The sequence below is a fragment of the Sapajus apella genome, unplaced genomic scaffold, assembly GCF_009761245.1.
Source record: "Sapajus apella isolate SASKATOON/1434 unplaced genomic scaffold, GSC_monkey_1.0 scaffold53, whole genome shotgun sequence".
In the NCBI taxonomy this organism is placed as follows: domain Eukaryota; kingdom Metazoa; phylum Chordata; class Mammalia; order Primates; family Cebidae; genus Sapajus; species Sapajus apella.
This window is the reverse complement of record NW_022436993.1, coordinates 1069276-1092946: the sequence shown is the minus strand read 5'-3', so window position 1 is coordinate 1092946 and position 23671 is coordinate 1069276. Positions and strand designations below refer to the sequence as shown.

At 38.1% G+C, this 23671-nt stretch overlaps 1 protein-coding gene across 4 annotated transcripts in view; it reads right to left on the bottom strand.

Moving 5' to 3' along the window:
- The window catches only part of MPP7 (membrane palmitoylated protein 7), a 245382-nt gene that overhangs the window by 9822 nt on the left and 211889 nt on the right, over positions 1-23671 (bottom strand). For all 4 annotated transcript variants that reach the window (XM_032243784.1, XM_032243788.1, XM_032243785.1 and 1 more), the window contains 2 exons: positions 21923-22093; positions 6298-6378 (listed from right to left, as the gene is read on the bottom strand). In XM_032243784.1, the coding sequence (XP_032099675.1) occupies positions 6298-6378; positions 21923-22093 (252 nt within the window). The remainder of the gene's footprint in view (positions 1-6297; positions 6379-21922; positions 22094-23671) is intronic.

Here is a 23671-nt window from a genome sequence, read left to right as displayed (position 1 = left end):
CTCAGTAATTAGACAAACAATCCACTTTTTAAAAATAGGCCAGACATGGTGGCCCACACCTGTAATCCCAGCACTTTGGGAGGCTGAGGCAGGTGATCACTTGAGGCCAGGAGTTCAAAACCAATCTGGCCAACATAGTGAAGCCCCATCTCTACTATAAATATAAAAATTAGCTGGGCATGGTGGCACGCACCTGTAATCCCAGCTACTCAGGAGGCTGAAGTGGGAGAATCACTTGAACCCAGGAGGTGGAAGTTGGAGTGACCCAAATCACACCACTGCACTTTAGCCGGAGCAGCAGAGCAAGACTCTGTCTCAAAAGAAAAATGGTCAAAACATTTAAACACACACTCTACCAAAGAAGATATATAAATGGCTGAATTCATAAAATCGTGAGTCCCCAACCCCCAAGCTACACTGGTCTGTGGCCTGTTAGGAACCAGGCCACACAGAAGGTGAGCAGCAGGTGGGCAAGGGAGTGTTACCAGCTGAGCTCCACCCCCTTATGGCCCTGGTTTCCCATAAGACCACGAACCCAATTGTGAACTGCATGTGCGAGGGACCTAGATTACGCCCTCCTTATAAGAATCTAATGCCTGATGATTTGAGGTGGAACAGTATCAGTCTGACCCCATCCCCTCCTGTCCTGTCTGTGGAAAAACTGGCTTTCATGAAACTGCTCCCTGGAGCCAAAAAGGTTGGGGACTACTGCATAAAATTATGCTAGTCATTAGTTAATACAAACTGAAGTATGAGATACCACTACGTACTTATGGTGACAAAAATTTAGAAGACTGACTACACCAGGTGTTGGCAAAAATGTGGAGCACCCAGAGCTCACATGTGCTACTAGTGGTTTGTAAGATGGTATAACCACTTTGGAAATCGGTTTAGTAGTTTCTTAACAAATTAAACCACACGGCCTTGTCATTCCCCTCCTACTTATTTGGCCAAAGAGAAATAAAAACATATATGCATCAAAAGACTTGTACAAAAACCTTGTAATGACTTTATTTATGATAGCCAAAAATGGGGGTAGAGGGAAAATCCCCTAAATATTCATCAACAGGTACATGGAGAGACAAATTGTGGTATTTCTATACAATGGAATGCTATTCAGCATGAAGAGGGATGAAAAGGAATGAATTACTGATCTAGGAAACAATAGGTGTGAATCTTACATTCATTATGCTAAGTGGAAAAAGTCTGGCAAAGAAAATAATGGATGCATACTGTGTAATCCTATTTAGATAACACACTAAATCATTTCAAATAATCAATAGTGACAGAATACAGATCAGTGGTTGCTTGGGAACAGGGTGGAAGGCTAGATTACCAAGGGCGCAAGGAAAGTTTTTGAGATGGAAACATTCATTATGTTGGCTGTAGTGATGTTTTTGCATGTGTACACAGATGCTAAAACTGATCTAATTGTGTATTTTAAATATATGCAGTTTATTCCAATTACGTCTTGATGTTACAAAAAAGAATCTGAGAAGCGGGGCGGTGGGTGGCGGGGATGTAACGTAATAGAAAATGTAATGGATAAAACTCAACTAATTTAAATTATATCCCAAAGTTTAATTCCCTTTTATTTAGTTAGCAAGAATATTTTAATACAATGTTTAGATCTCTTTAAACAGTTTTTAATACATGCTCTGCAGGTAGCACACCAAGAGGTAGTGCTACTCTTTGAAATGAAATGTCATATGCTTTACAGGAACAGCATGAAGTACTGGTGCACTGTATTCTAAACTGGTGCATTGTATTCTGTCATAAAGACTAAAGCTTTACAGCAGAAAAATACCCTACTGAGTGTATATAACACAATTAATATCCAAGAACATGAGAGATATTAAAATTAGTATAATGCCCTGCTTTGGAGTTTAGGCTTAATGGTCATTTATTACTTAATCAGTTTTGTTGTTGCTATTTGCTAGTGTTCCTTCAGCAAATAGTTGGCCTAAGTAAAAAGTATTGCTGAAAATCAAAATTGAGAATTTCTGTGCATTGATTTCTTTCTTATGGACAGAGAAAAGATTGTCTTTATTCAATTATGATGGCGGGACATTTTGGTTGAAAATCTGCAACACATGGCTGAAAGATTACTTCCCTGATACATGGCATCCCACAGCAGGGTTAAAATATTTTTAGAACCACATCAAGTGGTAATTGAACAAGACATTGATGACATCACCAAATGCATTTGTGTCTACAACCAAATTGTTTGCTTATCATGATCAACCTGAATTACCCAGGTCGGACGTTATTTTACTGATGAAGAATGTCAGAGCCTAATTATAATGAGTTTCATAGGAACCTCATGACCTCATTCACAATGAGGAATCCTGAATAAGAGATCTGAAATTCTTATGAGAAGGAGACTCAAAGGGAAAGATGTGCACGTTAACCACAAGGCAGGCACAACTTCGTCACAGCTCACTGAGTACCCAATATGTTCCCAGATTAAAGCAAAATAGGAAACAAAATAGGAGCCCTTTCCCCACTTCCCCGAAATATCCCAAAATAGCTGTCCTGGGGAGATAGGGAAAAAAAAAATTTTTAGCTATCTTTTTTTTTTTTTTTTTTTTTTTTAGAACATGCAAGTGAGGTATCCTATGGACAAAGAAGTTTTCTAGAGTATGGATGCTTTAAAACCTACAAAAACTGCAATATCTGTCTTTCTGGGAACCACAGAAAGTGATTAATAGACATGGATGACTCAGAATGCCCAAATTCTAGACTACACAGATTTCGGAATCCATCAAGTATTTGATGTCTACTGCAATACTTTTTGTTACCTGTTTAATTTTAATGTAATGCACAAGAGACCCTTTTGACTGGTTGTATTAATAGTCATTCAGATTTACTTATGATAACCTATAGCCTTAAAACAATGTTGATGTTGCTTTTCAAGGAGGAAATTTCCCACAGGCTGGGCATAGTGGCTCACGTCTGAAATCCCAGCACTTTGAGGGGCTGAGGCAGGAGGATCATCTGAGGCCAGGAGTTTGAGATTAGATTAGCCTGGGCAAAGCAGTGAGACTTCATCTCTACAATCAATCAATCAATAAGAAACTTCCCACAGAGGAGCAAAAGGCAGAAAATGAGAGTTTCAGCCACCACTTTCCTGGAAAGCAACTTTGAATGTTTAATATTATTACATGGATAATTTTTAAAGACTTCATATAGCTCATTCAGCCATTTTAGCTCGAGTAATAACCTGATTTAGCATCCATTTAAATATTTTTTTTTAATTAAGGTAATTACAAATTCACAAGTAGTTACAAAAGTAGTACAGAGAGGTCCCATGTAAAATCACTCAGCTTCCTCTTGAAATATTTACATAACTATAGCATTTTTAGGAAAACCAGAAAATCAGCAAACTACAGTTAATAAACTATTATTTATTTTTAAGATTTAAGAGCCTGAGTATGATACAATAACTCATATATACACATAAAAGTGTATATAACTTCTTTACTTTTCACAGGTTTAACACCCCCGTGCAGCCAGCACTCTTAACAAGAAGCAAAAAATTGCTAGCACTTCAGAATCACTTCTTGGGTTCTAACCCAACTCCTTGACATTTCTAAGAGCAGACATGAATGTTGCTTTTATTGCAATTATAAAAATGAAATCATACTGCCTCATTCATTCTCTTGGGTCTACCTCCGTTTGTTTAACACATTTGTGGGATTCATTCTTACTGTTGCATGGAGTTGCAGATTGTTCTTTCTCATTGCATTACAGTATTCCATTGTATGCATGTACTATACTTCTCCATTCTACTTATTCAAGTGATCAGTATTGGGTAGTTTTCAGTTTTGAACTTTTATGAATGGCTAAGAATATCTCAGTACGTGTATTTTGGTGAACGTGTTTATGCATTTCCATTGGGTGTGCAGTAGGAGCAGAATTGCCGGGTCACAGGGTATGTGTTTGCTCAGCTTTAGTGGATACTGCAACTTAGTTTTCCAAAGTGATTGTGTTAATTCACACTCCCACCAGCAATGTGCAGGAGTTCCTTTGGTCCATAATTTTTCTGGTGGATATGTAATACATGCTTTCAAAAACAAAATTATAGAAATAAACATCAAACAATACTGGTGGTATAATCAAAGCAATCATTTTTCTCCAATATTCAAGACTCTGCCCAAAGTATTTTACAAAGCAAAACTATCTGAAATTCTAAAATTACTCTTAAAATATATTCTAATTTATTAAATCACCTTGGCTTGATGCTGTATTTTCCAAACATGTCTGACATCAGGAATCATCTGCTATAAAGACAGATACTCGGGCATATCTTTTTATAGAACTCCAAGAGATTCTTATCATCAGGCAAGCCTGTGAAACATTGCTATATGAAGATCTTTTGACATTAACATCTATCTAAAAGTAAATCAGAGTAAAAAATAACTTTGGGGATTTCTTTGGAGAATCCCAGCCCCACAACCTTTCTAGAATATTGTCAACTTCTATAACAACTTCAGAGGCAAGCATTTAAACAGCTGGGTAAATTGAGACTAAAATGCCTTGCCCTAGGTCCTTCCATAATACCACAGCTATCACAGAGAGTTAGTAGGATAGATTGCCTTATGGATATTTCTCATCTTCAAAAGAAATCCTTTTGACTACTTACTGAAATACAACCAGGAGAGTCTGTAGTTTTAAAGGATAGCTAGTGTCATATAAGAGGAGGAACATAGGAACTGACAAAGAAAAACAAAAAAACCTGGCTTCAAATCCAAGTGCACCTATCATCTATGGAACTCACGTCAACACATCCTTTCTATCTCAATCTTCTTCGCTGTGAAATAGAGATAATATCAACCATCTTATACTTTGCTGGGAAAGCTACAAAATTAAGAAAACCAAGGAGAAGAATACACAGTATGAAGTTTAAAAATTTGTTTTTTTTTCTTTGTAATCTGTTTTTGCATCTTCTACGTCTCATATAATTGTTCATTGGTAAGCTTAAAAATTATTTTGTTAAATTTTCTAACACCTTGTATATTGTAATTCAGTTTTTGTAAGAGAAGTGAATAATTACAGGAAAAAAATAAGAAACTGTCTAGTTCCACATTTTCCTTTACTTTCATCTTGGTAATGTGTGGTAGAAAGTAGCAGTCCTATAACTTATGTCTGAAAATGATTACAAACAATAATTTGGAAAATGTAGTATAAAGAAGGAAGTTGAGGTCATAGAAAACTATAATTTTAAAATAAAGCTGAACTCTTCCAAAACTAGAGAACGTCGCTAAGGGCAATATACAAGCAATTTTTTAAAAACAGTACTAAAACCACTTGAAAAAGCCAACATTTCAATTTAGGCTTTTAGACAGCTTTCTAATATCAACATATTAAGTAGTCAAATGGCATTTATTCTGCAGATCAAAATGTTTCAAGCATCACATTTTATTTGTAAGAATGCCTATGAAAACCAGTTTTATAAAAATAAATCTAATTCTGTGTACTGAAAAGAAACTTACCATATTTAAACTATACAGCCATGAAAAGCCCATTTAACACTATCTGCCAATTACTACATATAAAAAGTAATTAAGAAAGACATATTATAATAAGTCTCCTTCAGCTCTCTATCATTTGATTCTTCTAATCTTAAAGCTGGTGAAAAACTCTGGAAAACATTAGCACTTATTTTAGAAAACAATTGTTAGACTTTTCTTTAGAAGAAAATTTGTAAGTAGCAATTTGATGTCATGTGTGTACTAAAATTCACCATACAAACCTAGGAGTAGGAAAGCTGTGATGAATAAATATTCTGCCAAAAATCTGTGTAATTTAGGGCACATTTTTAACAACTTTTGCCTTGGTTTCCTCCTCTGTAACATGGGGATAACGTCACTGTATTCTTCTTCGGGTAGCTAGGAGGTCTAGATGAGTGAGTGCTCAGACAGTGCTTGGAAAGTGTTACCCAATCGTTATTATTAATGAATACGAAAAGAAAATAGTTACAAAGAATGAAGAAGATCTACTATTTGATAGCACAACAGGGTCACTATAGTCAATAATAACTTAATTGTATATTTTTTAAGATATTGAGTGTAATTGGATTGTTTGTAACTCAGAGGATAAATGCTTGAGGGGATGGATGCTGCATTCTCCATGATGTGCTTATTTCAGCATTTCATGCCCATATCAAACATCTCGTGTACCCCATAAATATATACACTTACTATGTACCCATAATAATTTAAAAAATAATTTAAAAAAATGTTTTTAAATTATCGTAAGTGTAGTCATGGGAACACTAAATAGCGCAGAACTCACGGGGCACTGTCACGCCATAGTGCTGGGTGTCACTGATCAGCAGCTTTCGTTTCAGTTCATTCAGCCCTACTCCCACAGGACCTGAAAAACAGAGTAACGGAACTTCATTATCAAACAAAACACCACAAAAACATTTCTGTAACTGACATGAATCTCTAAGACAGATTGAAAACATGGATCCAGCTTTGTATTTTAAGTGAAGAGATTATTTCCAGTAACTTGGAGATAAGAAAACCCTAGATTTCTTTTGTTGCTTTTTTACTTTTTCCAATTGAAATCCTCACCTTTTCCTTAAAAAGGATTTATGTTTAAATGAGATATATTCAAGGGTATCTAAATATTACCAAATAATAAGCTGCCCACAAGATCCTAAAAAATATGTGCACCTAAGGAAATTAGATTGCACAATCCAGATAGTGATAATGTCAATTTTAAATGTTTTTAGGTCTTAGTCAAACAAAATCTTTCACCTTGACTTTATTTGGGATGCAAATTCAGTTTTGCATTTTACATATGCAAAACAATCAGCCACATTTACATGTGCTGAGACCTTTTCCTTCGCTATAGACTTCCTTAAGCATTTGAAAACTTGCATAGACCTTACACACTTAACTCAATGTATACACACTGAACACCTATAAGGAGCAAGGCATACAGTAGATTCTGTGGACAGCAAAAGATGATAAATGAACTCTGATCTTAAAGAAACTCACTGGTTAACTAAGAGTCTGGGGCCAGAAAAACAAAGAGCAGTTTCAAATATGAGTCTGAAATCAAAAGTTAGACAGGCATAAGTCTCCCCTTTCCAGTTGCTTTCCATCTAAAAGCTTCTCACAATGCTGCCATAAGGGTCCATGTAAGCATGGTGTGGTTCAGCGGGTGACACAAGCTACAGGACCACACTGCCCTCAGATAGAGTCCCATCTCTTCCCATCTGCTATGCCCTCACCTGGTGACACTGAAAGGGAAAGTCAGGGCGTCATTAGATTTCATTTTCATTCTAAAAGTGTGTGCGTTCCCTCTCCTTCTTGGACGGAATGAATAAGAACTGAGAGAGAACTCATGCACAGTGCCTAGCACAGCATCCAGGTACTTGACTGTTCACTGCCTTGCCTATGTCTTCTTCCACCCTGAGGAGGTCACAGGAGGCTTTGAAAGAATAAGGTTTTATACCATACAATGGAGAACATGCAGGTGTAAAGAGAAGTGGGGTGGGCATCCCAGGTGGAGGGAAAAGGATGGTCAAAGACAAAGAGGAGAAAGTTAGTGACTGTGCCGTTCTTGCTCTAATGCCACTTCTAGGTCCCTGATCCTCGTATAAAAACACTTGTCCCCAGGTGGTTGTTCATGACCACCTTCAACCTTTCTCTACACTCCTGTCTAACACCAATTCTCTGGCAACTTTCCCTTGTTCTGTAAGACGGCAACTCTCAATTCTCCCTTTTATAATAAATATGCCGTAATATCCCATTTATATCTTGAAATGGAATTAATTGCTAATATAACTTATAATTTCCCCTTCCAAATTAATGCATCACCCTAACTAAAAATAATACATGAAAGAGAGAAAAATAATTTATAATAAAGCAATATATATTTCAATATGTAAATGCTTGGCACGACTACAGCAGAAAACCTAACCAAGTCAGATATCTGCACCTACTTATAATAAATAAGTTTGGATTTAAATGATCAGGAGCTATGGTGCACAAGAAAGAACAGGAAAACAAAAGCCCAGAGGTACATGTAAATCCAGGAATAAGAGCTAGAGTTTGGATAGAAGCCACAAATCAGAGTTCCTTGAATATGATAAAGAGAAGGAAACAACCTCGGATAACATGTCAAGGCTATTGAAGTGAAGAAAATAATACAAATGACTTGGGCTTACCCAAGAGTAGCATACGGGGCCCAGTGCCATGGCTCATGCCTGTAATCCCAATACTTCAGGAGGCCAAGGTGGACAGGTATCACTTCAGGTCAGGAGTTTTGGACCCAGCCTGGCCAACATGGTGAAACCTTGTCTCTACTAAAAATACAAAAATTAGCCAGAGATGGTGATGGGCACCTGTAGTCCGAGCTATTCAGGAGGCTGCGGCAGGAAAATTGCTTGAACCCAGGAGATGGAGGTTGCAGTGAGCCAACATCGCACCACTGCACTCCAGGCTGGGAGGCAGAGAGAGGCTCCATCTCAAAAAAGAAAGAATAGTATGTGGGATGAGACAGTGCTTCAGTGTTCCAGAAGACAGTTCACTTTTCTAGAAACCCCACCATATGTTGAGTCATCTACTCAGTCCTTGACTGTCTAGCACAGCACATGGAAGTCATGTGGGATGCAGTCAGATCTTTGTTTTATAGAAAGGCCAAGTCTACCTCCCTCTACCCAGCAGCCATTTTGACATGAAAAAGTGCCCTCACAATGTCCCTAATGTGCCCCAGTGGGCAGTCTTGCCCCTGTGAAAACTACTTTCTATGACTTCAGCACCTGACTCTTGTCATTCCCTGCACCCCAATTCCTGCTATCATCTTGGGTGACATCAATATCCACGGAGAAATTGCTTCCAAATGCAGCCTTTGACTTGCTGATCTCTAGTGACCTCCCTCTCTACTTCACTTCAACCATGACACGGCACACCTGGCCTTTGCCATCACTAGGAGCTGATTCACTATGAAAATATTAAATCCACATTCTCCAGTATGACATCATTCTCTGATCTTCTTAGACCACTCACTCAGTTATTCCTCCCTCACCCATGGTCATATAAGGACCTCTAGTGCCTTTATTTCTTTACTTTCTTTCTAATCTCACAGCCCTTCACTTCTACGATTTTGTTACTGTCTTCGTCTCTTTTACACTTGTCCTTTATCACACTTGCCAATGATACCTCCATCTAAGACCAACCCAATGGTCTCTCTCCATACCCACAGAGGAGCTAATGAGTGCAGAAAACTCATGCAGCCCCTGGACAGCAGTAATACCATGCATTCCTGGTTGCCACACATAAACCAGGACCTTTGTGTGCTCCAGCAATTATTTTTGTTTTCCTTAGCTGGATTTCTTAGATCCTCACGATGGCAATTTCAATCTTTCTCCAGGCTCCTCTTTACTCACACCTGGAAGCCTCCTTGTCAGTTCTCTCTTGTACATCCCTAGAATCAACTGCCAAAGGGTGTCAGACCCCACCTCCAACCCTGGAGTTACATTTCAACATGAAATTTGGTTGGGGACACAAATCCAAACCCTATCACATGCCAAGGAAACCTCCCATCTAAGATCAACCCATTGGCCCCTCTCCATACCCACACCTGAACTACAAAGTGCAGGAAACCCACACACACAGTAGTTCACTCTTCTTCCTACCATCCTGGCTTATCGTTCCGTAACTTCTCATCAGTACCTCCCACTTGTCCTCTCCTGCATCCACAGTTAAGTGTAAATTCTTTTACAGGGTTATATAGATTGCATGATGCAGGTTACACTTTAATCTCTCATCTTAATTCTTCCCACTCCTTTCTCGCATTGTATGCTGCAACTACATGAAATTTCTCCTGCTTCCTGAAACGCAGCCGCTTCTCTTGGTGTATTGGATCTTCATCACATGCTACTTGCATTTTCACGCATGCCCCTGTCTTCTCACCTTACTAATTCTTGCTTGTTGTTTAGGATTCAGCTCAGACACATCTTAAGGAAATATTCTCTGATATTCTTTGGGTTAGGTCCCTGAGTTCATGTTTCTTGTACTCTCACTTCAAAGGAATTATCACATTCTACTGTACCTGCCTGTTTCCTTGTCTTGATCATCTAACAGACTGAGTTCTGTGAAAACAGGAATGCCTTCTGCCTTATTTAACAACTGCTTCCCTAGCTGGCAAATTGAAGGCCCTAGTTAGATTACTTATTTAAATTATACTCCATAATGACACTTTTATGGAGGTGAAATTTTGTTGAATGAACCAAAGGAGTGTGAGAGAAAGAAAGTATTTGCCCCTAGAACACATAGACATGATGATTAGATAATGTGCCCAAGTTCACCAATAGAAGTTGCTGGAATTCACATTTGAACTTGGCTCTTTATCTCAAAATAAAAGGGAAGGTGATGAATTCACTCTAGGCACAGTGAGTTTACGGGAGGAAAATCTTGCTCCCTAAACTCAGACAAGAGCTGCAATGTAACAGAGAGGACAGGGCTAGGATACCATTGTGAATGTATTCACACTGAAGTAAAACCTAAGACTTCAGTGACAGATGAGACTGCTAAGCAGGAGGGTGAAAGGGATACACACTTATTGGTTGTCTATGATACGCCCGGCACCACGGAGGGGCTTGCACACTTATCTACTTTAAAGGTTCAAAAAGTATTCAGAATAAGTTCTAAAACTTACTTTTTAAAATAAATAAACACAAGGAAAAACAAGTGGTATTGCAATGAAGGTACCTTCTAGTACAAATGATGCAAACCCAATTATATATGCTTACACACACACAGAGAGAGAAGCAAACATAGCAAAACACTATTATAAAACGCAAATGAAGTGTCCCAGCCTGGCATGACCCTCGAGACGCTTACAACTGCAGGAAGGGATGTGAATTCACCATTTCCTTAGGAGGTCTCAGCTCTGGAGTGATTCCGAGAGTATGAGATACTTCGTCAGGTGAGAGTCTAGCATTTTTTTTTTATTCTTAAAAATCTTACCTAACTACAAAAAAAAAAAAAATCTAACTCTTTAGGAAAATAAACTAGGTATATTTGAACTACTGGGAAAAAATATGCCACCTAAAATGTGATATTTTTAAATTTTGACTACATTCGATTTTGGCTCTCTGTGATAACTTTATAATCTAACCCTTACAAGCAAGCTCTCTTCACCTCACACTTGTGTAGTATACACCTATGCAGGGTGTCAAGAACATTAGGAGGCTAATGACTTTATTTGGAAAATTTTCCCTAAATTAGGTTATTCTAGGTCATCATCTTCAAAGGTAGAAGTATCCTCCAAAGAAAGGTTATAAGTAGAGACATAATTTCAATCATTCTTACTGCAAAATTGTCCAGTAGGCCTACAAACAGCATTTTCTTAGGCCCTTGGATCAATTCTGCCATCTCCACTGGAGATGTTCTAGAGTCTCCCCTTGACTTTAAAAGACCACAGCTTAGATGCACCGTCCTGACCTAATCTTCCTTCTAGGGTTAGACCTAAATTCAAATTTTTAGTTGGCTGGTTTGTATTTGGAATAAAAAGTCTATTTTGCATTGGAAGCAATTTAGAGATGCAAACTGAGTTAGGTTTATTCGTGTGCCTCTGCAACAGAATAGATTCATTTTTCCCTTCAATACAGAAATTTTTATCACAATTGGTGAAATACACTTACATTGCATATATAAGTAGATTACTCTGTAGTTCATTTTCAACTGAGCTTGCTAATGATAAAGTGAAGAAGAGAAGGGAATCTAAACAGCCCATCTCTAAATCACAGATGATAGGTTGTGGCATAATTATGATGATGACATAGTGAGTTCTTTTTACATGACAAACTTGTGTGACATGGTTTCCATACACTGTTACTCATCCTCAAAACATCCCTGCAAGAAAGGTATCATTATCCTCATTTTACAGATGAGAACACTGAGACAATGAAAGGTGAGGTAATTTCCCAGAGGTCACACATCTGGCATGTGGCTTAGCTGGTGTTCAAAAGCCTGTCTGTCTAACTGAAATGTCTGCATTCTTTCCACTCTACCTATGATCTTATCCAAAGAATGCCGATAAAACATGAACTCGGGTAGCTGTTGCCCTGCTGTCTGTTTACGGCTGTGAACGGGAACTTCACGGACTCTCTCACCCCCAGTCCATGCTATCCACACTTCATGATGACTAATTATGCTCCTGGAATAGGCAGAGATGCAGACTACAAAAAGTGGCAGAAATCAAATCTGGTAATTTCAAAACTCACTCTGTGTAGAATCTCTGAGAAATCTAACATAAACTGAATGAGGGTGATGTGTCTACCAGGCCTGGGCCATAGACACTGGGAATATCTGTTAGGATTCTCAATTCAGGATGAAGGAAAATCAAACACGAGGATGATATGTGTAAGTAAAAGCCAAAAAGGCATATTAAAAATGATTTTGGAGCTTACTAATCTGCAATTCAAGCAGTGAACTGAAGTTGGTATGACTCCTAGCTTTGAAAATAAAATAAAATAATGTTTATAGCCAAGCCAGAAATATAAATAAGCATTTACCTGCTCCATTTAAAAAACATTTCACAAGAATTCATAAAACCATGTTGAAAAGGAAGAATAAAGCTGTATGTATCAATTTGTAGTAGGTGAAAGTCTTGGGAAAAATGTGTGTCAATTGGATAATTAAGATAATTAGAAAAGCATAATACAATTTTAAATTCCTTTTTATGCCTTTAATTAGTAACTCCTTATTGAAAGTAGGCAAATGTGGTGCATGATTTTATAAAAAGGTTCATTCATTTAATTCAAAAAAATATAGCCCACTTAAGGTGTCGATAAAATGTTAATAAAGTTTCTACTTAAGATTTTGCATTTAGGAAAACAGTCACTGTTAACTACATGCAAAGATTCTTTTATGTTTATCTAAAAAAGGTTAAAAAAAACCTATATGCAAATTTTCAGCTTTAATTTACACAGAAGAATGTAGACATATATGACACCTTTTCCCCAAATGATCCTGAAATTGGTTGACATTATTGCTTCATTTCATGTAATGTAATTATGAGACGTATTTTCATTCTTCTGTTTCACATTTTCTTTCTATTCCACAATATGTTTAAGTGTTTGTGATTTGTAACAAATGTTTATGTATCAAAAACCAAAAGTATATTTTTATTAGAATGCTAGCACAGTATACTTTCAAAATTAATTCATAGTTGATGCATACAAGTTTTTTATTCTGTACATACGGTCCCCCCAAATAATCTACTTTTTGAATCTGATACAGACATATACAACAGTAACAACAACAGAAACAAAAACAAAAAACAAGCCAGGTGCCTCAGTTTGAACCTGGAATCCCAGTTAGTTGGGAGGCCGGGACAGGAAGATCACTTGAGGCCAGGAATTTGAGACCAGCCTGGGCAACATAGCAAGACCCTCTCTAAAACACAAAACAAAAACAAACAAAAAAATAAAACAAGCTAAATGAGTAGAAAAAGATTTGAGGCAATAATATCAGCGCATAGAAGAGCACTCAAAACCATATGTGCACTGAAAGAATGATTTAAAATATCAGGTATGATGTTCTTATATTCATCTTAAAAAAAAAAAAAAAACCCTGTTAATGGACATGCTCAACTCTTTACTTATTCACAAGTTAGTGCACATTCTGAGAGAATGAATAAACATTTACTTGAATGGCAATATGTATTACTATTGTGAAAATAATTACTGAAGTCAATGAAATGTCATATATGTATATTTTAAATGACAGTCACAAAGAATAAGCATATGGCTGGGCATAATCCTAGCATTTAGGCAGGCTGAGGCGGGCGATCACCTGACGTCATAAGTTCAAGAACAGCCTGGCCAACATGGTGAAACTGCATCTCTACTAGAAATAAAAAAATTAGTCAGGTGGGGTGGTGGGTGCCTGTAATCCCAGTAGGAGAATGGCTCAAACCCAGGAGGTGGAGCAGTGAGCTGAGATCACGCCACTGCACTCTAGCCTGGGCAACAGAGCAAGGCTCCATCTCAAAAAAAAAAAAAAAAGAATAAGCATAAAATAATTTTTATTCTAAATGTCCAACATAAAATTTAGGTATAATTTTTCTTAAGGCTGATGACTATCAGACTGGTCTTAATAACTTAAATATGGATAGGTGATGCCATACACGAGAAAAGACAATCTGCTAAAGATGAATGCTCATGATATGTTAGAAAAAAAACTTTACAAAAAGAGAGATATAGGTAGGTGGAGATTTACCAAATTAGTTTTAACACACTACATATTCACGTAACAGTCATAATGCATTAATGGTAAAATCCATTTTTATTTGAATTTATGTCTAATATTTGGATTAATGTCAAATATTAAATTAGATATTAGAGAGACATGTTGTTCTGACCAACTACTATCCACTTTTGCTACTGATTTTTGTGCATATTGGCACAAACATTAAAATGTCCTATCACATGGAAAGTACTGAATGGAGACAGCTTTTACTATCTGCTGTACCTCTGGTGTATCTATACTGCTTCACAGGAAAGTTCCTTCCATATTCCCCCAAACATTTTTATGGTATTAGCTAGATTTGTTACTCTTACTATCCAGAGAAAAATATCAGAATTACTGGAGTCTGTAATAAATATCCAAACTGCTTTTTGTTAACTGAAAAAAAAAAAAAAACCACTTATTCATTTGATTTATTGCAAGATGAGTCCAATGAAATCTTTAGGTATTTTGGCATCAGACACCAGGGATAAACAGATATCTACTTATCACATTGTAGCACCACTATTTTGTTGTTCTAAGCATAAGATGAAAACAACTATGCTATTATACTTGGCCCATAATCTTAGAATGATCATATTAGTGATCTGGATTTTTATGTTTGAGAGTGACAAATCTGTCTATAAAACTAAAGTTCACTTGAAATCAAACTATATAAAAAGTATAGCAACTTAGAAGTTTGTAACAATCTCTGACGTGGGTTCAGATTTCCTTTCTTCTATGCTTTTGTAATAGGCAAAAAGTGTTATTAATAAAGCATCAATTTGTGTGAGAGAGAGAAAGAGAAAGAAAGTAAAAAGGAGAGAAAAAGGAAGGAAGGAGGGAGAGAGGGAGGGAGGGAGGGAGGGGAAGGAAGGGAGGAAGGGAAAGGAGGGAGAGAGAGAGAGAAAGAAAGGGAGAGAGAAGAAGAAAGGAGGGAGGGAGAGGGAGAGGGAGAGAAAGAGGGGAAGGGAAGGGGAGAAAAAGAGAAACAGAAAGGAAAGAAAGAAAGAGAGAGAGAGAGAAAGAGAAGAAAGAAAGAAAGAAAGAAAGAAAGAAAGAAAGAAAGAAAGAAAGAAAGAGAGAGAGAGAGAGAGAGAGAGAAAGAAAGAAGGAAGGAAGGAAGGAGAGAAAGAAGAGAGAAAGAAAGAAAAGAAAAAAGGAACAGGAAGCTTATTGAAAGAGCACCATTTTTTCCATGTAGCCATTTACCCTACACTTATTTAGACTGACTAAAATATTCATCTCACTCTACTTGAAAACTATGACAAGAGTGCAATAAAATTAAGAGGTCAAAATAAAATCATCCCTGAGGGTTCCTTAGCTAAGTAGAAGGTAGTATGGGGAACTGCCTTAGTTCAAAGTTTGCGCATGGGGCCACCATGTTCCCAATTCAAAATGTATCCTGTCCTTGTCCCTAACTCTCCATTCCCCTTATCCTGCTCCACTTTTACTTTCTCCCATAGACTTATCACCCTCTAACAACTATACAAGTGATTTTATTATTTATTTGTAATTTATTATAAAAACGTTTTGGTCCATCTTCTCCCATTAGAACGTAAATGGCACAAGGGCAAAAAATGTTTCTGTGCTCAGAACAGTGTCTGGCATAGCTGGTACACCATGACACTCAGTTGAATGAACAGATTTGTGATTTATGCCCAGAAAAGAAGTCTGAAAATAAATGTTTAAGATTGACCAATGGCATAAAAAAGCCAACTGTGATTCCAATAGAGATCACATTTACCTTTTACTTACAAAGGTTACAATTTTAAATCCATCACATTCTCATGAATTTCATTATGACTTTCGGCTTTACAGTTATCTATATAAAATCCTCCAGAGCCAACTCTAATTCCTACAAGCCTTCAATCAAAGCGCAACAAAAGGCATGAGAGTTTTAATAAGCACACTAACATTCACATTTAGTTTTGAGCACTTACTTTTTGCTTTGCTTTATGTGGGAGGCTTTGTGTTGTGCCACAGTTTTATGGAAAAATAATGACAGTCTTATAATAAATGCCTATTTATTCAAATTATCTCTACAAGCAGAATTTGGGCAGCATATAAGATTCAGCACAAAGGAGGGGAGAAAAGTACTGAAATGCTCTGAAATATACAGAAAGATTTATTATTAGTTTCCTCTTGTACCTCCTAGCCAGACAGAACAAGTCACAAATTGTCTGAATATCCACAAGATGAATTTTTGCTCTTGTTTTGGCTTAAACCATGAAAAATGTTTTAGTTGCTTTTTAACACCCAAGTGTTCTCCCCATTCCCTCCCTCACCCACCCACACATTATTTTGACTTTATTACTTCACTTTTCAAAAAGTTGGGTTTCACTGAAGATAAAACTTGTCATGTAGGAAAATGTACTAAAAGCCTGACATTTGGTTTCAACATACTTTCTAGAAAACATTTTTAAATGCAGAAGAAAATTTAACAGAAACTGTCATTGAGATGTTTTGGTGGCTAAAATGAGGCTTAAGAATAGCACATTTTCAAAATGAACAGAAAATTAACTACTTCTGATCAAAGCTCAAAGTCTTTCATTGTTGTATTTTTGCCATGGTAACAACCTGGTCTATTATTATTTCTTGGACATTAAAAACAAGAATAAAAACCATATAGCATTTGATAATAATACAGAAAAATAATACTTTGTATTTCCTCAACAATATTTATGGAACAGTTTCAAGGCAAGTATCAGTTTTCCCAATGGCTTTGAAACACTGGGTAAAAAATTATTATTAATTAATATTATTATTTCAGACAGAGTCTTGTTGTGTCACCCAGTGGCACAATCTCAGCTCACTGCAACCTCCACCTCCCAGGTTCAAGTGATTCTCCTGCCTCAGACTCCTGAGTACCTGGGACTACAGATGCCTGCCATCACATCCGACTATGTTTTATATTTTTAGTAAAGACAGGGTTTCATCATGTTGGCCAGTCTGGTCATGAACTCCTGACCTCAGGTGATCCACCCACCTCAGCCTCTCAAAAAGTGCTGGGATTACAGGTGTGAGCCACCGCATCCAGACAAAAATTACTTTCAAGGAGGACTATGACACTTATACTCTTTCCGTCTTCCTATACATATACGCATTTTAGGACCCAAGGAAATAAATTCCTATGTATACAATGTTTTCATAATCATAAACAGTAAACAGTTAATTCAGAAATAATACAGAATTTCCACAATTTGTGTCTGTGGCTTCATTATCTATTTTAGGTGACAAATTTCTAGATAATCTAATAAGTGTTTTGACCACTGAGGTTCAAAACCAGCAGAAGCCTACTGATATTTGAACATTTCATGTTTATCTTAATACTATTCTTTAAGTAATATGTAAGACCTCCTCCTCCTCCTTCTTCCTCCTCCTCCTTCCTCCTCCTTTTCCTCTTCCTTCTTAATTTTTCCTCTTCCTCCTTCCTCTCTCCTCCTTCTCCTCTTCCTTCTCTTTCTTCTTTAATTTTTCCTCCTTCCTCCTCCCTCCTCCTTCTCCTCCTCCTCCTCCTTCTTCTTCGTTTGAACTCTGTTACCCAGGCCAGAGTGTGCAGTGGTATAACCATAGCTCACGGTAATCTCCAACCCACAGTCTCGAGCAATCCTCTCATCTCAGCTTCAAGTAGCTGGGACTACAGGCACACCACCATGCCTTGCTAATTTTATTTATTTTGTTTTTTTGTAAAGATGGAGTCTCACTATGTTGCCCAGGCTGGTCTTGAATTCTTGGCTCCCAGCACTCCTCCTGCTTCAGCCCCCCAAAGCACTGGGAATTCAGGTGTGAGCCATTGTGCCCAGTCTCTTTTTTTATTTTTAGAGATGAGGTTTCACTATGACCAGGCTGGTCTTGAACTCCTGGGGTCAAGTGATCCTCCTGCCTCAGTCTCCCAAGTTGCTGGGACCACAGGCATGCACCACTACTCAGGGCAACAAATATTCTTATTAAAACCTTACTAGGTGTCAGGAATTGGCCTATGTCTTTGCACAGATTATTTTGTTTAACTGTCAAAGGAAACCTAGAAAGTAGATGTTTTTATTATCTCAAATTTTCAGATGAATAAACTGAAGCCCAGAGAAAATTTGAATTGTTCCCGTGTCATGTGACTAACGAAGGACATAAAAGGACTAGAAGGCAGCCATCTTGTCCCAGAGGTCCATCTCATCTTCTACACTATCCTGACTCACAGGATATAAAGAGATGGGGATTTCTCCACATCTACTTCCAATGCGCCATATACAAAAGCAGAAAGGGTTTCTGAGCAGCAAACCACCATAGGACACATATATACCTATGTAACAGACCTGCATGTTCTGCACATGTATCCCAGAACTTAAAATATAAGAAGGGGAGGGGAGGGGGAGGGAAAAAGGAAAAGGAAAAGGAAAAGGAAAGGAGAGGTACTTGGCCCCAAAACAGAGTACACACCCACTTCAGACTTTGGGTACCAGAAACCCAAAGGCCAAAGGGGAAACAGGGCAACTGAAGTGAGTATGATTAAGTTAACCTCTTTACTGATGATTTTGGCCAAATGAGTTTTAGTGCAATCAATGATCATGGATCTGGACAATTAGATTCAAATAGAGGAGAAGTGAAAATACATCAGGTCATTATATGATTTTTGGCTGACAATGGAATGTGGTGATATATAATTCCGGAAGCATATTTTGCCTCAAAAGGTAGTTGGAATGATGCCGTGATATTCTTTTGTCCCGATGACACTTTCAGGGCTGGGGTTCCATGACCCAGTTTTGAGGAGGCTGACTAAGGCACACCCATGAAGAAAGGCCAAGTTGTGTCAGTTAGAGGAGTTTAAAGCCTCAGAGAGTTCCAGATCCACTATGGAGGGGAAAGCCCTCCAGAACCTAACCCCCCACTGAATACAGCCCAAGCCTGTGGACAGCGTGCAAAAGGCAACAACTTGGGGACTGTGAAAGGCAAACGAAAGCAGGCAGAGTCAAATCTCGAGAGGTGGTCTCCAAGATAATGAGGTTTCCCATTTTATTTTTCCCTCTTGCTACAGTTTTGATGTTTTTCTCCCCAAATTGCATGTCGAAATTTGATCCCAGTGTCGGAGATGGGGCCCAAGGAGAGGTGTTTGGATCATAAGAGCAGATCCCTCTTGAACAGATTAATGCCTTCCCTAGGGTGAGGCAGTGAGTGAGTTTTCACTCTATTCATCCCTCAAGAAAGCTGGTTGTTAAAAAGAGCCTGACACTCCACCGCTCCTGCTTCCTCTCTCTCCAGGTGTTCTCTGCACACACAGGCTTCCCTTCATCTTCCACCACAAGTGAAAGCAGCCTGAGGCACTCGCCAGATGCCCAAACTTCCAGCCATTAGAACCGTGAGCCAAACAAACCATTTTTCTTTGTGAATTACCCAATCTCAGGTATTCCTTTACAGCAACACACAACAGACTAACACGTCTTTTTTTTTTTTTTTTTTTTGGAGAGAGTCTTGCTCTGTTGCCCAGGCTGGACTGCAGTGGTGCAATTTCAGCTCACTGTAAACTCCATCTCCCGGGTTCAAGCCATTCTTGTGCCTCAGCTTCTGAAGTAGCTGGAAATACAAGTGCCTGCCACCACACCTGACTAATTTTTGTATTATTAGTGGAGACAGGGTCTTGCCATCTTGGGCGGGCTGGTCTGGAACTCCTGACCTCAAGTGATCCTCCTGGCTTAGCCTCCCAACGTGCTGGGATTATAGGCATAAGCCACTGCACTGGCCTCACTGCCCTTTTATTACAACATGCCTCTCCCCTTGGCTGAGAAGAAGAGGCAACAAGGACAGATGAGATGCTGCTGGGACCTGTGCTGGTGAAGGAAGAGGCACAGAAGGGACAGTGGGGTGGGAGAGGAGCAGGAGGTCTGAAGCAGGCCCAATGAGCTGGGAAATGCAAGTACTCTCATGAGCACAACTCTACAAGGATGAGAAGCAAGGCATTGTAAGCACCATAGTAATAAATTCTTCCTCCTCCTCCTTGAGGAGGCTCAGTATAAATGGATTAGGAAATGTGGACATTATTAGTAAAGGAAATTTTGAATTTCTTTTGAAGCATGTATGTGTTTCAGAATAATGCAAACAATGTTGATATGTAATGATGCTAGTTTTCACTTCTGGGACCTATAGATGTAAGAAACTGCATCATTTCCCATGAGTCACCCACCATCTCTGAATGAACAGCATAGCTTGTAACCTTTCAAAGGATTCCGTCTTACGAAAATCGGGTAATTCTCAGCTTCTCCATTGATTCTCATCTCTATAAGTATCATCATCAGTTTATAAAAGAACAATTAACAAGAGTGATATCGTTTGGCCCTGTGTCCCCACCCAAATCTCATGTTGAATTGTAATTTTCAATGCTGGGGGAGGGACCTGGTGGGAGGTGGCTGGACCGTGGAGGTGGATTTCCCCCATTCTGTTCTCATGATAATGAGCTCTCAGGAGATCTGATGGTTCAAAAGTGTGTGGTACTCCTCCAATCACTCTCTGTCTCCCCTGTCACCATGTGAAGCCCACAGCTGTTTCCCCTTCACCTTCTGGCATGACTGTTAAGTTTCTTAAGGGCTCCCAGTCATGCTTCCTGTACAGCCAATGGAACTGTGAGTCAATTAAACCTCTTTTCTATATAAATTATCCAGTTTCAGGTAATTATAGCAGTGTGAGAATGTACTAATTCAAAGAGGCATCATGCTCTTTTACTCAAAAACTTTTCTAAAATCATTGGCTTTGATCCTGGAAGTTTAAATTTCTCTCACTAGATTTTTTAAAGAAATGCATTGAGGATGAAGTGAGTATACATGGAGCTTGTGACTGTTCACATTTGTGAAGGGCATACAAGATGCTAGGATGCTAATCTGAGTCAAACCAAACAGTATTTTTGAAAATACCTACATTCATTTATTAACTACTTTTTTTTTTTTTTTTTTTTTTTTTGAGATAGAATCTCACTCTGTCACCCAGGCTGGAGTACAGTGGTGCAATCTTGGCCCACTGCAACCTCCCAGGTTCAAATGATTCTCCTGCCTCAGCCTCCTGAATAGCTGGGAATACAGGCCTATGCCACCGCACCCAGGTAATTTTTGTATTTTTGTAGAGATGGGATTTCACCATGTTGGCCAGGCTGGTCTCAAACTCCTGACCTCAAGTGATCCTCCTGCTTCGGCCTCCCAAAGTGCTTGGATGACAACTGAGAGCCACTGCACCGAGCCAATTATCAACTTTAAAGTGACTGTGCTGGCTCTCTAGGCTGAAAGATTCTAGAACTCTGCTGTAATACTTTATTTCACTGAAGATATGAATGCTATCTGAAGTTCACATCATGCTGCTGCCTCAAAATGCTTTGAAACAAACTTGCAGTGTGTTCAAAGTTACTCATTTCCATTATTTAATTGCCCTGATGTATGATTCATGTCTTACAACGGTGTTTGCTATCCCCACTTTACAAAGGTTCCAGTAAAATAACAGTACCATTCTTCAGAGATGTCTTAAAAGTCTCTGCAAGTCAATTAAGTACATAAACTAAGGGTTTTGTTTCAGAGACCAGATAAAAGGTGTTCAAGAGGAGGAGATTTTTAGCTTGAAAACGTCAAGTATGATTTACTTTGAAGTTAAATTCTTACTACCTGACTTATTTCCTCAGAATTATACACAGAAACACTTACCAACCAAGACAACGAGTCTGTATTTCTCATTCGTTTGTCGCCGATACGGTGTCACTTCTTCGTACGTGGGTACATCAGCTGTGTCATACTGATCACTCTTCTTGCATTCATACATGGATTTATTTGTTTTCTTATCTTTTCTACTAAGACGAAAACTTCTTCTAAAACCAGCTGCAAATATTAAAATAAATATATTTTTAGTAAGATGAACCAAAAAAGAAACTCTCAATAAACAAAAATAAAAAACCCTCAGAGTTGAGTTGGATTTTATTTACCATAATATTGTTTTTTTTTAATGTTAAAACCCAAATGTTTCAGAGACAGGGTCTCACTCTGTTGCCCAACCTGGAGAGCAGTGGCACCATCAGAGCTCACTGCAGTATTGAACTCCTGGGCTCAAGCAATCCTCCCGCCTCAGCCTCCCAGGCAGCTGGGACTACAGGCACACACCACCATGCCTGGCTAATTTTTAAAATATTTTGTAGAGACAGGGTCTTGCTATGTTTCCCAGGCTGGTCTTGAACTTCTGGCCTCAAGCAATCCCCCCACTTTAGCTTCCCAAAGTGTTGGGATTACAGGCATGAGCCACTGTGCCCAAACTATTGATCATAATATTGTTATAAGTGCATTCAGTAAGAAAAAATTAATAGTATACAATTTTATTAAAACAATAACTTAGAATTAACTAATATTTATGTAGTTATAATGTAAATTTTATTTGATTTAAACAATAGCTCTGTTGAAAAAAATTAATGAGTAAAGTAACTGTATAACAAAGCAAAATAAGCCAGAAATCATAATTTATCATAAACTGATTGGTAAACACATTTGATATGAAAAAGTTAAAAACACTGTAAAAGCATTTAAAATGTAAGCAACAAGTTTTCTCATTCATAAACATTAACAAACTTTATACTACATTCTAAGCATAATCTAACAATGTACCCATGGCACAGGTGGCATCTATTGTTAAATAAAAAGAAAACTAAATTAGGGAGCGTATAGTACTGACTATGCATCAGTCAGGCTGACAGAACCAGGCTCACTTGGTCAACAATTAGTTGGTCTTCAGCAAGTCATTTAACTTTAACTGGACTCCAGCAGATGGAATAAATGATCAAGTCTCTGGTTCTCTCCTCTAATGGAGATGCTATGCTTTCACAATGTGACATACATAAAATTAAGAAATAGGGTCAGACACGGTGGCTCATGCCTGTAATCCCAGCACTTTGGGAGGCCAAGAAGACAGATTGCTCGAGCCCAGGAGCTCAAGACTAGCTGAGGCAATATGGAGAAACCCCATCTCTACTAAAAATGCAAAAAAACTTAGCTAAGCATGGTGGTGCACATCTATAATCCCAGCTACTCAGGAGGCTGAGGCAGGAGAATTACTTGAACTTGGAAGACAGAGGTTGCAGTGAGCTGAGATCGCAGATTGCACCACTGCACACCAGCCTAGGTGACAAAGTAAGACTCTATCTCAAAAAAAATTTTTTTTAATTTTTAAAAACCCCAAAACCCTTATATATATTTTATATCAGCTACATAGTTCAAAATAAAATGCAAGTACATTTTGAAGGTATAAAAATACATTCTCCTCAAAAAGAATATTCATCCACTTCAATAAGTAAAATTTTTTATAAACAAATATTTTGTAACAAAATGGAAAAAATGTAATAACTCATCTGTGTGGATTTTAGGGAATATAGTCAGCTGTCTGAATCTGTGGGCTCCGTCCATGTGGATTTA